Here is a 14,595-nt window from a genome sequence, read left to right on the forward strand (position 1 = left end):
ACCCTACCACAAGTGAGGTAGGGTCTGGCGAGGAGCCGTTCATTTTCTCGTATTTGAGGCGGGATCAAAGAATGTCTATCAAATGCTTCTGTACACTACTGGACAAACTTACAGCCAATCTATTCTAGTCTATCTTCAAAGTGAAATTGCCTTCCAATTTATTTAGCACACAATTTACTACTGCTTTGAATGGTGGCTGCACCTCTGTGGCCGCCATGCTGGATGTAAACAGAGTCCACAGTGTGTCCACATACTCATTTAAAAGTAGATGATCAGGGCTTCCAGTTTGATGAGGTAGAGAGCAGACGTGCGAGCAGGGAGCTCCAGCCGAACTTTTCATTTACTCTTCAAGTCTACCAGTTTAACAGTGCTTCTCCTAGAGCTGAGTCGTGCGTTAATCAGTTTTTATCTGGAAAAAACTTTTGCGACGTAATGAGCACCTCAAACTCTAACCAATCGTCAGTAACAACTCGGGCAGCTAGCGTTTCAGCTAAGCTAGCTAGCATGGCCGCCGCCACCACCACGCCGGAGCTTCCAGACGCCGGGGGCAGAAGCGCCGACAGCGGGGGCCACTCCGATCCAGTCAACATGATCGACCTCGAGGCTCTTTTCAGTAAACAACGAGATAGCTTCAAGGCGGACATGGCTATCCTGATTCAACAATCAACCGAATCTCTGAAGCAGTCAGTGGATTCACTTGGCCAGCAGGTGACGTCATTTAACAACCGTCTCACTAATACTGAAGTTGTGGTGAGTGAAAACTTTGAAAAAATCACAGAGATGGAAGCTGCTGTTAAGACCCTACAATCTCAAGCCACGGTGCTCCTGGAACGAGTGGATGACCTCGAGAACCGGTCCAGGCGCTCTAACTTGCGGATTATCAACATACCCGAAGGGAGCGAGAGAGACCAGGACCCGACGAAGTTTGTTTCCAATCTGCTGATGTCGGTGACGGGGCCCGACGTTTTTGACAACCCCCCCCCCGAGATCGAGAGAGCTCACCGCTCCCTCGGCCCCAGACCAGGTGATGCCGGCGCCGGGAAACCGAGAGCCTTCATCGTTAAATTCCTCCACTTCCAAGAGAAAGAAAAAGTCCTCCGATGGGCCAGACAACACAAGATGGATAACCGCGGATCCGAGCTGAGAGTGTATCCAGACATCAGCGCTGCTCTGGCCAAAAAACGGGCTGCATTCAACGCCATCAAAAACTCTCTCTACCTGAAAGGAATAAAATTCCGCCTGCTGCACCCAGCCCGTCTCCAGGTCTCGTTCCGAAATGAGATCCTACACTTTGACTCTCCACAAAAAGCCCAGGACATTTACAACGAGCGCATTGCTCCCACCGGTTAGTGGACTTATTGAGGATGCCGGCTTTATCTGGACCCAGTGCACGGTAACGCTTGGACGCTTATAAACGATCAGGTATGGAACAGATGTGCCAGCAAAACGTTGTATTCTATTGTAGCCCATATCCATGTTACTACTCATTTGAATAATAGCCTATAGATACATGGCACTGGCACCATATCAATCAGCTCTATAACTGACTTTTTTTTTTTCTTTCTTTCTTTTTGCCCTTCCCCCTGGAAGTTATTATTAAACTAACTATTTTATTGTAAATCTACATTTTATTATTATTATTATTATTTTTACTGCTTTTGTTTGATAGGGACAAGTTAAGACTCCAAGGGGCTACTTAAATTATTCCTTTGTAATCTGAATGCTGATATGGGTGTGTTACTGCCCCCAGCTACATCTTCTTATTTTGTGCCTATTGCATATTGTAGACACATTTGCAGATACAGGAGCCCTGTCTGCTCGGTGAGTGTTTAGTTCACAGATTTATGTCACCAGGAAGTAACACAGTCTATGGAGTCCCGCTGCTAGTTCTCGTTCTTAGGACAAGCTTAGGGAGGTTTAGGTGTGTTTATTTGTTCCCTGTTCTAAGGGTTTTTGTTTTGGGGTACTGGGGTGGTAGATCCTACAGATTTTTTTTTATTTCTATTTTTGTTTATGCATTTGTAACACTGTGTCCTTCTACCAAGCAGTGTTTTTGCATACCATATACTTACAAATTCATTTATGGCTAATACTACAAAAAAGGGGGTATCTTGTCTGAGATTTGTCTCTTGGAATGTTAAAGGGATCGATGGCCCAGTTAAAAGGGGTAGAGTATTCTCTCACTTAAAACATCTTAAAACAGAAATTGCTTTCTTACAGGAGACGCACTTGATCGCTAAGGATCACCAAAGGCTTCATGGGTTGGCCAAAGTTTCCACTCCAATTTTAGTAGCAAAGCAAGGGGTACAGCAATTTTGATACATAAAAAAATACAGTTTTACCCAACAAATGTCATAGCTGACCACCAAGGCCGATTTGTTATAGTCTCAGGCTCCCTTATTAATGTACCTGTTGTTCTTGTTAATCTTTATGCACCCAATTGGGATGATGAGGCATTTATTAGGAAAGTAACCTCACTTTTACCAGACTTAACTTCCCACCACTTAATCTTAGGAGGCGATCTTAACTGTACTATAAACGCTTTACTGGACAAATCCTGCCCACGGCAGGGTTCCCCTTCTAAAATTGCCAAAGCAATTTCAATGTTTATGGATCAAATAGGAGGTTTGGATCCATGGCGCTTTCTCTATCCTGATAAAAAACAATTCTCCTTTTACTCTCAGGTCCATAAAACATTCTCAAGAATTGATTACTTTTACATTGATAATTATTTTCTTCCTGTTGTCGATAACATAGAATATTCAACGATTGTGGTATCTGACCATGCTCCAGTGCTACTTGACCTTTCGTTTTCACTTTTACAAAAGACACGCCCTCCATGGAGGCTGAATTGTACATTGCTTAACGATGACGACTTTTGCCAAACAATCTCCAAAGTAATCGATGATTTTCTTGTTACCAACAAGTCTAATCTCATATCCCCGTCTCTGCTGTGGGAGACATTAAAGGTGGTAGTCCGAGGAGAGATTATATCCTATTCTGCAAGACTGAATAAACTCAAAAAACAAAAACAGGAACAACTTATGGAAAATATAACAGAATTGGACAGAAAATTATCAACATCTCCATCCCCTGAATTCCCCTTCAAATGAATTATAACTTGCTATCAACTCAAGAAACTGAAAAATTACTTTTACGATCACGTGGATTTCTTTACGAACACGGTGAGAAGGCAGGACGCCATCTGTCACGCCTAATAAAAAGCCAGTCGGTATCCCAGCAAATTAAACAGATTAGAACCCCTTCAGGTGAACTCACAGTAGTGCCATCCGTTATAAATGAAACCTTTAAAACGTTTTACTCTGAACTATACACGTCACAATCCCCAACTGACAAAACAAATATGATGAGCTTCCTGTGTAACCTAAATTTCCCACCTGTTTCTCCTACTCAGAAGAGCGAAATGGATCGACCCTTAGAATTTCGCGAAATAGCAAACTCAATTAAACTAATGCAGAGTGGCAGGGCCCCTGGCCCAGATGGTTACCCAATAGAGTTCTTTAAAAAATTTGCTGATAAATTAATCCCTCTCCTCTTAGACATGTTCAATGACTCTCTGGACCGGGGAGCTCTGCCTCAAACTCTCACCGAGGCATCAATAACCTTATTACTAAAGCCGGGTAAAGAAGATTCTGATTGTAGTTCTTATCGTCCTATCTCCCTTTTAAATGCCGACTATAAGATTTTAGCTAAGGCACTGGCCTCACGCCTTGAAACAATTATGCCGAGCATTATTTCATCTGACCAAACCGGGTTTATGAAAAACCGACACTCTTTTTCCAACGTCCGCCGCCTCCTTGACCTTCTCTTTTCTCCTGCATCCAGGGAGACACCAGAAGTGGTGGTCTCCCTGGATGCAGAGAAAGCTTTTGATAGAGTGGAATGGAGTTATCTGTTGGAGGTCTTAAAGAGGTTTTGCATTGGGCCTAAGTATATATCTTGGATCTCACTCTTATACTCTTCCCCTAAGGCGTCTGTAAGCACCAATGGGATGAAATCCCAATATTTCACACTTAACAGAGGAAGCTGCCAAGGGTGTCCTCTGAGTCCACTTTTGTTTGCTGTGGCAATCGAACCCCTATCTATCGCACTTAAATCAGCCATTTAGTAAAGGAATCCACAGATGTGGTTTGGAACATACACTTTCCTTGTATGCGGACGATCTACTATTGTTTATTTCTGATCCGGTAACCACCATCCCCAAGATAATTGAATTGCTTAACAGCTTTGGAGCATTTTCCGGTTATAAATTGAACTTCTCAAAAAGCGAATGTTTTCCTATAAATAATTTGGCCCTTGGGATCCCTGATAGGTATTTCCCATTTAAAGTATCTAAAAGCAGCTTTAAATATTTAGGTGTGCATATCTGCCGCAAGATGTCAGATCTCTACAAGAACAACTTTCCACCCCTAATCGACAAGCTTAAATCAGATCTGGAAAGATGGTGTAATTTGCATATAACTATAGCAGGCAGGGTAAATTGTATCAAAATGAACGTGCTTCCACGTTTTCTGTATCTTTTCCAATGCTTGCCGATCTTTTTACCCAATTCCTTTTTTCGTGCTATAAATAAGTTAATTTCATCTTTTATATGGAAAGGCAAGACAGTCAGGATAAGGAGAGAGTTTTTACAAAGGCATAAGTCTGTTGGTGGTTTGTCACTCCCTGACCTGAGACTCTACTATTGGGCAGCCAACATAAGCAAAATGACTCTCTGGATTCGTGAACCTGAATTTATCTGGTGTCAACTAGAAGCTAAATCCTGTTCTACATCACTCCTAGCTCTACTTACATCAAATTTGCCCTTTCAATCATCCCGATACACATGTAACCCAATTGTTGTCTCCACCCTTAAAATCTGGTCCCAATTTGGATGTACTTTTGGACTCAAAGGTTTGTCTAATCACAGCCCCATACATAACAATCATCTCTTCCTCCCTCCCAGCATTGATAATGCCTTTTCTCTGTGGCAGAGTTCAGGCCTCGTCAGGCTAAGTGATCTATATATTAACAATGTTTTCGCTAGCTTCAACGAATTATGTGAAAAATTTAACCTTCCAAAGTCTCACCTATTCAGATACTTCCAGGTTCGTAACTTTGTTAAATCCAATAGTACCTGTTTCCCCAATACCCCACCTGACTCAGTAATTGACTCAATTTTGGACATTCCCACAAATCAGATAGGCTTTATCTCAAAAATGTATGCCTTAATATCCGGTCTCAAAGAGACATCTCTTGATAAAATCAAGAAACACTGGGAGCAGGAACTTGGCAGGGTTATCAATGATGGTGACTGGGACTCAGCATTAACTCGTGTAAATAACAGTACGTCTTGCTCCAGGCTTAATCTCATACAATTTAAGGTTGTCCATCGTATTTATTTTACTAATTACAAACTTTCCAAAATTTATCCCAATGTCACAGACACATGCAACAGGTGTCACATGTCACCAGCAAACATGACCCACATGTTTTGGTCCTGTTCCCGTCTGCAAGCTTACTGGACTGCTGTCTTTAAATATCTTGCTGAAGCTCTAAATATGACATTGACACCCTGTCCTGTATTGGCTATTTTTGGAGTACTATCAGACCATCAAACAATTAGGAAAAAGTTTAAGGATAGTATCGCCTTTGCTTCTTTATTAGCACGTAGAAGAATTGTGTTGGACTGGAAGTCGCCAGTCGCCCCCAAAGCTTCACTGTGGCTTAAGGACCTCATGCTGTACTTAGATCTGGAGAAGATTAAATATGATCTGAGGGGGACACCTGGAAAATTTTATTCGGTTTGGGGCTGCATGATTAATTACATAGCTAAATTAAAGACACTACAGGACAAATGACTATTCAATACATTTTATTTTATTCCACGTTACTCTTCAACCTATGGAAAATATTACTTCTGGTTTGTGGTGTTTTGTTTGTATTTTTTCTTATTACTATTAGTATAATTCTTTTTTTTTACTTTATATTTATTTATTTATTTTATTACTCTCTGTTAGCCTAATTGTCTGTGTACTTTTATATTTGCATGTCTGTAAGACCATGACTGTAAGAAGGAAGGATGTGGGTTATTACTGATCTGTAACAAATTCTGTAGGATTGGGGAGGGCTGGGGAAGGGAGGGAATAAGTGGTTTTTGTTTGCTGAAAAAAGAAAAAAATCCTATTTTTCATTGTATGTACATTTACTTGTCAAATGAATAAAAACATTATTAAAAAAAAAAAGTAGATGATCAGCTTCTATGAGTCTTCATCAGTGTGAGTTATTCATATCAAGTGATATCTGACACATTTAAAGTCTTTTTAGCATCATATTCCCTCTTAGTGTTTCCTGTTGAGCTGTGGTGGAAGTATAGTAACAAAAAGACTTTGCTACTAAAAACACTGTAACGTTGAAACATAGAAGATGAAGATTTGAATCATTTGGATGCTGAAGCTTCATATAGGTTTCAGATCTACTTTTAAATTCATGTTTACACAGAAAGAGGACTGTGGGTTTAGTCCTCCATCACTTCCATTGTAATCATTATGAAGAGATCTTCTAATGTTCAGTATGAACAAGAAGAATCATTACAGCAAGAAAAGCTGCTGTTCATTTGAGCTCCTGACTGATGACTTTAAGACAGATTTTAAAAATTGTGAATTTACCCTTTAAGGTTTTGAATGCTATTCATCTGACTCAAGTGAGATGTGAGAACTCTGACATTATTAAGCACACAGTACTGGGCAGACTGCAAACTGGGCTTGACTTACAGAAGCCTAAAGATGTTTATGACAGGAAGTATTTTTTTTCTCAAGAAATGAATTTTTCCAGAGTGGAGCTGCAGGTGAGCTGTTGTTTTTTTTATCTGCAGCTTCCTTAATAAGCATCCATGCTTAAAATAACTTCTGACTTTGAACTCTTTAGATGTTATATTTTGAAAGGCAGTGCAGAAGTGAGAGTATGCCATCACTGGCTTCAGGAACACTTTGTGGTAAGGTGCTTTAGTTTAAGAGATGAATCTTACTCAGGAGCAGCATGGTGTCACGTCTACAATCCAGCTCTAAAACGCTGCATTACACAGCTTTTAAATAGATCACAGATCAGAGTCACAGTGGAGCTGCAGGTGAGCTGCTTCATGCTGTGTAGGACATTGTGCAGGCTCAGGCTATCAATTAATCCAGCCATGTATTACTGATTGCAACTATTGATGGTGAACAAATTAAGCTGTTAGAGGTTATTTTTTCTTTGGCACTCTTGATGCTGATGAGCAAGCAATGTAAAAATATTTTATTCAGACAAAAATGAGTCAATTGGTCATATAGATTGAGGCAGTCACACATAGCTGATATATTCATTATATTACCCAACCCTGAATATTACTAAATACTAGGCTAGCTCATGTCACTGGCAAATGTCCAGAAGAATAAAATGAATAAACATGTTAACTATGGCCAAAAATGTAAGTTTGTTTAATGCTACGTCACATGACTGCCTCTACTCCTCCCCTCATTTTATATTTCTCCATAAGTCCAAAATCTAACAGGCAGAGCTGTGGTGACACTTTATCCCAACACTGGAACTATCCAGTTTGTCTTATCTGACAGTGGAACTGTTCTGAGTCCATGTGTGCTGTTACAAAATCTCTTTATTAAACTGTAATCAGCTGTACATGATGTTGTGTTTGTACTAAAGATAAAGATTCACTGACCAACATGTTTCTGTGGTCCAACTTTTGTCCCATGTGCAGTATTTCTTTTCCATACTTTGAGTTATTATTGGTTCCAGAGCTAATGAATGACTGCCACACTGTGGAGAACAATGGAACTGCATTACAACACAGTGTTATTGTCATTATCCCCTTTACCTTCAAATATGTCAGTCATTAAAGACAAGAATGGAGAAAAACATTCTTAGCAAACTTTTTACTGTCTTTAGAAAACAAAGAGTTACAAACTACAGTACATTTGCAAAACCACTGACTAGAAGTTACAAGTGTAACAACCTGATAACAAAGAGGAGTCATGTTAGAACACATCAAAACCGAGGAAGGAATGTTGTCATCAAAAACAAAAGATGGGAATGAATCTGATCTTTACACTATTTAACAGCTGCAGGATGCTGATGTCGTTACACATACATGTATGTTTCCTCTACCAGTCACTGAATCATTAGTGAAAGAACGCAAACAGAAAGAATATAAAGAAAAGTCATTAAGTACATATCGTGCTGTTTGAGTCACAGAGAACAGTCATTCTGGTTTCATTCTGAACAAACCATGAAAGCTTTACCGTCATGAAGTTCTCATACTGAACACAAATGAAGAGAATACCAGCTGTGATTATAAAAAAGTAAACAGATACTATCCCTAAAAATTGCTAAACAAAGACCCTAACCTCCACAGTGCATCTGTTCCATGATTACATCTAAAATGCACAATGCCTGATCATTTTCCTCTCATTAATGAAGTGGAACAGTCTGATTCCACAGAGCCTGCAGCCAGTCTGTGGTCCTGACAAACAGCTCATCAGAGACCAGACAAGTGAGACTGGAGGTCATGAACTGTGTCAAAGTCTGTCTTCCATGCTGGTCCTCTCTGTGTTACTGGTCCTTGATGCTGAGCACTGGGTCCACCAGTTTATTATGGACATGCATTAAACCTACGATGACAGAGAAGAGAGTAAAACAGCATGTTAGATACAAACTCTTTCCTTCCCTCATAAAACATACAAAAGCAGTTGTTGAATATTTTTAAATGTGTATTGTTTACCAGCATGTCTTTTTCTTTTTTATGCAAATTGAATCTTGTAGTTAAAGCGATGGTTCGGCGTAATTTCGACCTAGCGTCATATGCACCATGAAGTCTATCTAAACCCCCACACCCCTTTTTTTCCCTTCGTCGCAAAATAGTGGAGTTAGAGCCATCAGCCGAATGGCTTAGTACAGGCGCTAACTGGACCACCAGTGTATCTGGTAAATTTACGGGTCATTTACCAGATACACTGTTGGTTCCATTAGTACTAAACCATTCGGCTGATGGCTCTAACTCCACTATTTTGTGACCACATGAAAAAAAAACGGCTGAGGCGCTGATTAAATGTCGTAGACGTCATGGTGCATATGACGCTAGGTCGAAATTAGGCTGAACCATCGCTTTAACTTATGATGTATCATCTAACTAACTAAAGCTTTTAAGTATGTCTGTATTCAGTACACACCAAACACATCAAACTGTGCTGCCTCTAAGGAAGTCATGCATTCTTCCAATCTGCTTGCACTTGAAGTCAGTCCATTCAAAAACATCCAGGAGGAAAACAGATAGTGTGAGCTGTGTGATTGTGGTGAAGTGGAAAGTGAGAGTACTGTCCACATTCTGATGATTTAAGAGAGGTAATGTTCCAACAAATGGCTCGCTTGAATACTGAAATATTTTGGCTTTTTGACGAGCAGAAAATGGAACTTCTATTAACCCTTACATACTGTTCAGGGTCAAATTTGACCCTTTTTTTTATTTGAAAGCTGTAAAAACACCTTACACATTTCTATCATATAAACTTTTCCTAATGTGACCCACAGTATACAACAATGGAAATAAAATGCATCATGTTTTTAAAGTTTTGTGCAGCAGATAAATATTTTTGTATATGCAAATCAATAATAATGCAAAAATCAAAAAACACATATTATATTTTTCATATTGTAGACATTGTTCTCCTGGACCAGAAAATAGTGATTGTAAATGGGTTTTTTTGGAATACACTCTCTGACAGCTTCATTAAGGATGAATCACACATTTATTAATAACTGATGAGGAAAATATGAATGTGAATTGGTTTAGAGAGTAATTATGAGTCAGAATATGAACAGTATGTAAGGGTTAATTTTGATGTATTTAAGCTTGTGTGTTTGTGGCAAAAGCTTTGAAAAGAAGGTGGGATGGGCTGTTCAATGAATACTTTGTTTGATTATTTATTACTTATCTTTATTTTCTTTTTCTGCTTTTCGTATCTATTGATTATTTATGCTGTTTAATGATGATCTGATTATGAAGGAAGCTTCCATTACCTTATTTAATACTTTAATCTTGTTGATCTTTGTTGTTATTATTTGAAAAGGCGTACACTGTATTTAAACCCTGACATGTATGAATTTGTGGTTTCTTGTAAGCCCATGTAGGCTGGCTATATTCATATGCATGACACCATAATAAAAATCTCGATCAATCAATAAATCAATAAATCAATCAATCCCATTCTGGAGCTGCACAAACTGATTGTTCTACATGTGATTATACAGAATATCATTAAACCTGAATTAAGAAATGTTGTTATTGGAGCAGGTTTGAACTTGTTGACAGTGTGGCTGAGCAGTATCCCCATAAGCCAGCCACGGTGCTGCTGTTCTTGGTACCTTTAAAGTATTTGACGGTTTTCACTCGTAGCTCCAGGGTAGCATCCTCATCACAGACAAAGATGGTGCGTGGGTGCTGCTGGAAGGCTGATACTGTCCACATGTGGTTCACTCCCTCCTCTATGGCTTTATACAGAGCAAAGGCTTTATGTGCTCCAGTGATCAGGATCATCACCTGAGCAAAAAGGAGGAGTATGAGACAGTTGAGTGTTTACCCAGGAAAGAAGGAAAAGAACTTCTATTCTTCAAATAGATCATCTGCCAGGTTTAAAGTTCCCTTCTGTAGCCTGAAAAAGTCATTCTGAACCAGGGATGATTTGATTTTATAGATAGTCTGCTTAACTATAAATCTGAGACATTGACTATAACATATAATACACTGTCATAATAAATGTTACAATAAAATAAATGTATAGAAACCTGTAGGTAATGTGTTGCTGTACAACTCTCTAACTTCAATTGAGATTCTGTCTTTCATCTCATGACTTTAAAATCAACTCAAAAACTTTGTATTATGAACTGTTACTGACACTTTGGTTCTTCTTTGAAAAGAACCAGATGTCTTCATTTGCAACAGTATGAAGTTGATTAATTAGACAGCATGTCTAAACAATCAAATATCTAACATCGCATAATGCCTGAAAATAATTGTAAAGTCAAATGATGTGAGTTTTGTTCAGTGAAGTCATTTTCACTTCTATGACTTTTAGGATGTTTAAACTAGAACTGCTTCATATTCTCCACCTCACTGACTCAACTACTGTTGGATCTAAAACTGCTAGATTTTTTGAGATTTGGTGCAAATATTGGCGGGATAATCAAGTAACATGTAACATATCCCTACTGTCCATACCCATATCTTGAAATACTTGAATTAAGATCATGTTATAGCAGGATGATGGAGGATAAATGGATGTCCACTCTTCTGACCTCTTTGGCATCCATGACAGTTCCTACTCCCACAGTCAGAGCCATGGTAGGAACCTTGGATAGGTCGTTGCCGAAGAATCGAGCGTTTGCTACGATGGTGTCTTTAGCCAGGGTCTTCACTCTAGTCCTAGAAACCAGGCTGGAACCTGGTTCGTTGAAGGCTATGTGACCATCTGGACCAATACCTGCAGCCAGACAACGAGGACAGGACAGAGAGTGAGCTAAACAAGAAGCTTTATATCACACCTGAGACATGTGATGAGGTCATTCCGAATCTTGTTCCTGACCTCCTACAAACAGCTGGATCCCTCCAGCCTCTGTGATCTTCTGCTCATAAGCCTGACACTCTGCTTCCAGGTCCTCTGCATTTCCATCCAGGATGTGAGCGTTGGCTGGATCGATGTCGATGTGCTTGAAGAAGTTGTTCCACATGTAGGAGTGGTAGCTCTCTGGGTGGGCACGAGGTAGACCTGCAGACCCACACAGTTAACAGTGAGGTGTCAGCAAGACTGCAGAGAGGATCATCGGCACTCAGCTCCCCAGACTAGAGGACATCTTCCAGACCCGCTACATCCGGAAGTCAAAGAGCATTACCAGAGACACACCCTGGACCCTGCCCTCAGAAAGGCGCTACAGAACAGTGAGCACATCTTTTACCACAGAGCTGCTCCTGAACTCTACCTCCCTCCCACACTGATGCCCCCCCGCCCCCCTCATCAACACACACATTGCACTACTGGCCCCTTTAAGGCTTGGATTTCTTTGCACACATTTCAATTATTGTTGATTGCGCCCATTATATATATTGTTAATTGTTTTCTTTTGATTTCATATTTATTTACATGTACAAGGCAGCTGGAGGACTGCTCCAACAAAATGTCCTTGTCCTGACAATGACAATAAAGACTCCTCTATTCATGAATCCAGACTCCAAAGTGCTGAGAGGACCAATGTATTGTGTCCTGACTTATTCTCAGACTGAAGGTAAAACACTCCAAGCTGGAGCCCCGTGGTGGTTGAGTGGTTAGAAGGCATGCCATATGAACTCCTCTCTCTCCCTCTCTCTCTCCCTCTCTCTCTCTCTCTCTCCCTCCCTCTCTCTCTTTCTCTCTCTCTCTCTCTCTCCCTCCCTCTCTCTCTTTCTCTCTCTCTTTCTCCCTCCCTCCCTCTCTCTCTCTCTTTCTCCCTCTCTCTCTCTCTCTCTCTCTCCCTCTCTCTCCCTCTCTCTCTCTCTCTCTCTCTCTCTCTCTCTCCCTCTCTCCCTCTCTCTCTCCCTCTCTCTCTCCCTCCCTCTCTCTCCCTCTCTCTCTCTCTCTCTCTCCCTCTCTCTCTCTCCCTCTCTCTCTCCCTCTCTCCCTCTCTCCCTCTCTCTCTCCCTCCCTCCCTCCCTCTGAAGTGCGTTTGCCACTCAATCTCTCTCCTGCCAGGCTTGTTGAGACTGATCAGTGCAACAGTTTCTACAGATAATTCATACACAACAGGAGGATTAAAGCACCATCACCGCAAGGTTGAGTTTAATTGGTCAGCCTTTAACTCACCTACATATTCATCCATGTTGAAGGTTTTCACATACTTAAATGAAATGTCTCCAGTTCTGTAGTATTCAATTAACTTCTGGTAACAGCCATATGGAGTACTCCCTAAAATAGATGACACATTAACATACATTAAAGTCCGTGTTGAAAAAGTGACATGAGTTGTTGGTCCATTATCAGAGAGCAGTGTTGGTGCTGACCTGTAGGAAGGCCCAGAGTGAAGTATCTGTCAGCAGACGGCTGGAACTGGATGATTCTGTTGCGGATGTATTTGGCTGCCCACTCACTGGCCAGCTCATAGTCGTCCAGAATCACCAGCCTCATTGTGTCAGCTTCACTACACAAACACAAAGACTGTGAGGTGTCAGGTCGAAAAACAGAAGCAGATTTCACTGAATAGAAGTGTGAAAAAAAATACTGCACCATACTGCAATAAGACAACAGCAACCAAATGTGTCATTTTATTAGATAATCACAGTTTCAGAGAACCCTTACACACTGTTTATATTCTACACCCTCACAGTGTATTCTGGATACATTTTAACCTGTTCCCCCTTATAAAAAAGTGTCTATACTAAATATTGAAGCACAGATGTGTTTAGAAAGCATCAATAGTCAATCTGACTGATCAATAAATGTGATTAAACCTTGATTCATGTTTCAGAGAGCAGAGAGAGTGTATTTTTAGCTCCTATCACACAATATCATGTCCTATTTGACCTAAGACATGAAAATATAACATAGCAATAATGATGTAAATGTATTGAATGTAAAGGTAAAATGAGCAGAACTTTATGGAAGTGTGGGGTTTATTGTAGAACCATTAGAGCCATCAGTCTTCACTGCTACATCATAGAAACTACTATCTTATTAAAACTATGAACTATTCATTTAACATAAACACATGGCAATAGATACAGCTAATATTTGACCCAGAACAGCATCAATGGACAAAAATAAGTAGCACTTTTAAAATATTTTCATTTTTGTGCATTTTGGGTCACTTTAGAAAAAGTCATCACATTTCAGAAAGATAAAAACTTCTACAAATCAACTGACAGCCACGGTGTTAACTTCGGTTTCATATTTAAACAGTAAATTCATTCAGATGAAGGTATTTTAATTTGAATTGTAAGTTAAATGAATGTTACTCCTCTGTGAAGAAAGTCAAACATGATGTAATTATTCATGACACGTTACAGATGTACATCACTAGGACATTTGGTTCATAAGTAAAACAATGACGTACAACAACATGTATGAACACCACTAATGTTCTTAAATGACTCATACAAGCGTTTTCATTCTACATCTGTTCCTACTTCTTTCAGCCCACTGTTGGAAAGTAAAGCTGCTTAATTGTGGGATTTTTCTATGGAGTTTGGTGAGCAGCGGCTAACGTTAGCAACGATGAATACAAGTTTAGTTCAGTGTTGATGAACTGATGACTAGTCGATTAATATCCCTCCGCTAATCTGACTCTAACAGTTAGTATTCAACATGAACATCATAGTGTAATAATAACGTGTTTTCACCTGTTTCAATTCGCTATTTGTCAGAAGAGATGTTGCAAGAATTCAGGTCTGTCACATGATCCACCACCGGTCACCTGACTCATGATGGAAATGTATGGAAGTTCCTGTAAGGCAGGGCAGGTTTAAATATAACGTATTTCATACACAATGGCAACTCAATGTGCTTTACATAAAACAGAAACATT

General features: G+C 39.9%; 1 protein-coding gene across 1 annotated transcript; it reads right to left on the minus strand.

Moving 5' to 3' along the window:
• Nucleotides 1-7,916: 7,916 nt before the first annotated feature.
• On the minus strand, nucleotides 7,917-14,434 carry LOC128375480 (glucosamine-6-phosphate isomerase 2). The gene is made up of 7 exons (XM_053335842.1): nucleotides 14,411-14,434; nucleotides 13,076-13,212; nucleotides 12,879-12,980; nucleotides 11,628-11,810; nucleotides 11,341-11,525; nucleotides 10,411-10,585; nucleotides 7,917-8,660 (listed from the first exon to the last, which is right to left on the minus strand). Exons 2-7 carry the CDS (start codon nucleotides 13,197-13,199, stop codon nucleotides 8,602-8,604), a joined length of 828 nt encoding a protein of 275 aa, XP_053191817.1. The 5' UTR covers nucleotides 13,200-13,212; nucleotides 14,411-14,434; the 3' UTR covers nucleotides 7,917-8,601.
• Between the last annotated feature and the right edge of the window lie 161 nt (nucleotides 14,435-14,595).

This window comes from Scomber japonicus, chromosome 16 (genome assembly GCF_027409825.1).
Source record: "Scomber japonicus isolate fScoJap1 chromosome 16, fScoJap1.pri, whole genome shotgun sequence".
In the NCBI taxonomy this organism is placed as follows: domain Eukaryota; kingdom Metazoa; phylum Chordata; class Actinopteri; order Scombriformes; family Scombridae; genus Scomber; species Scomber japonicus.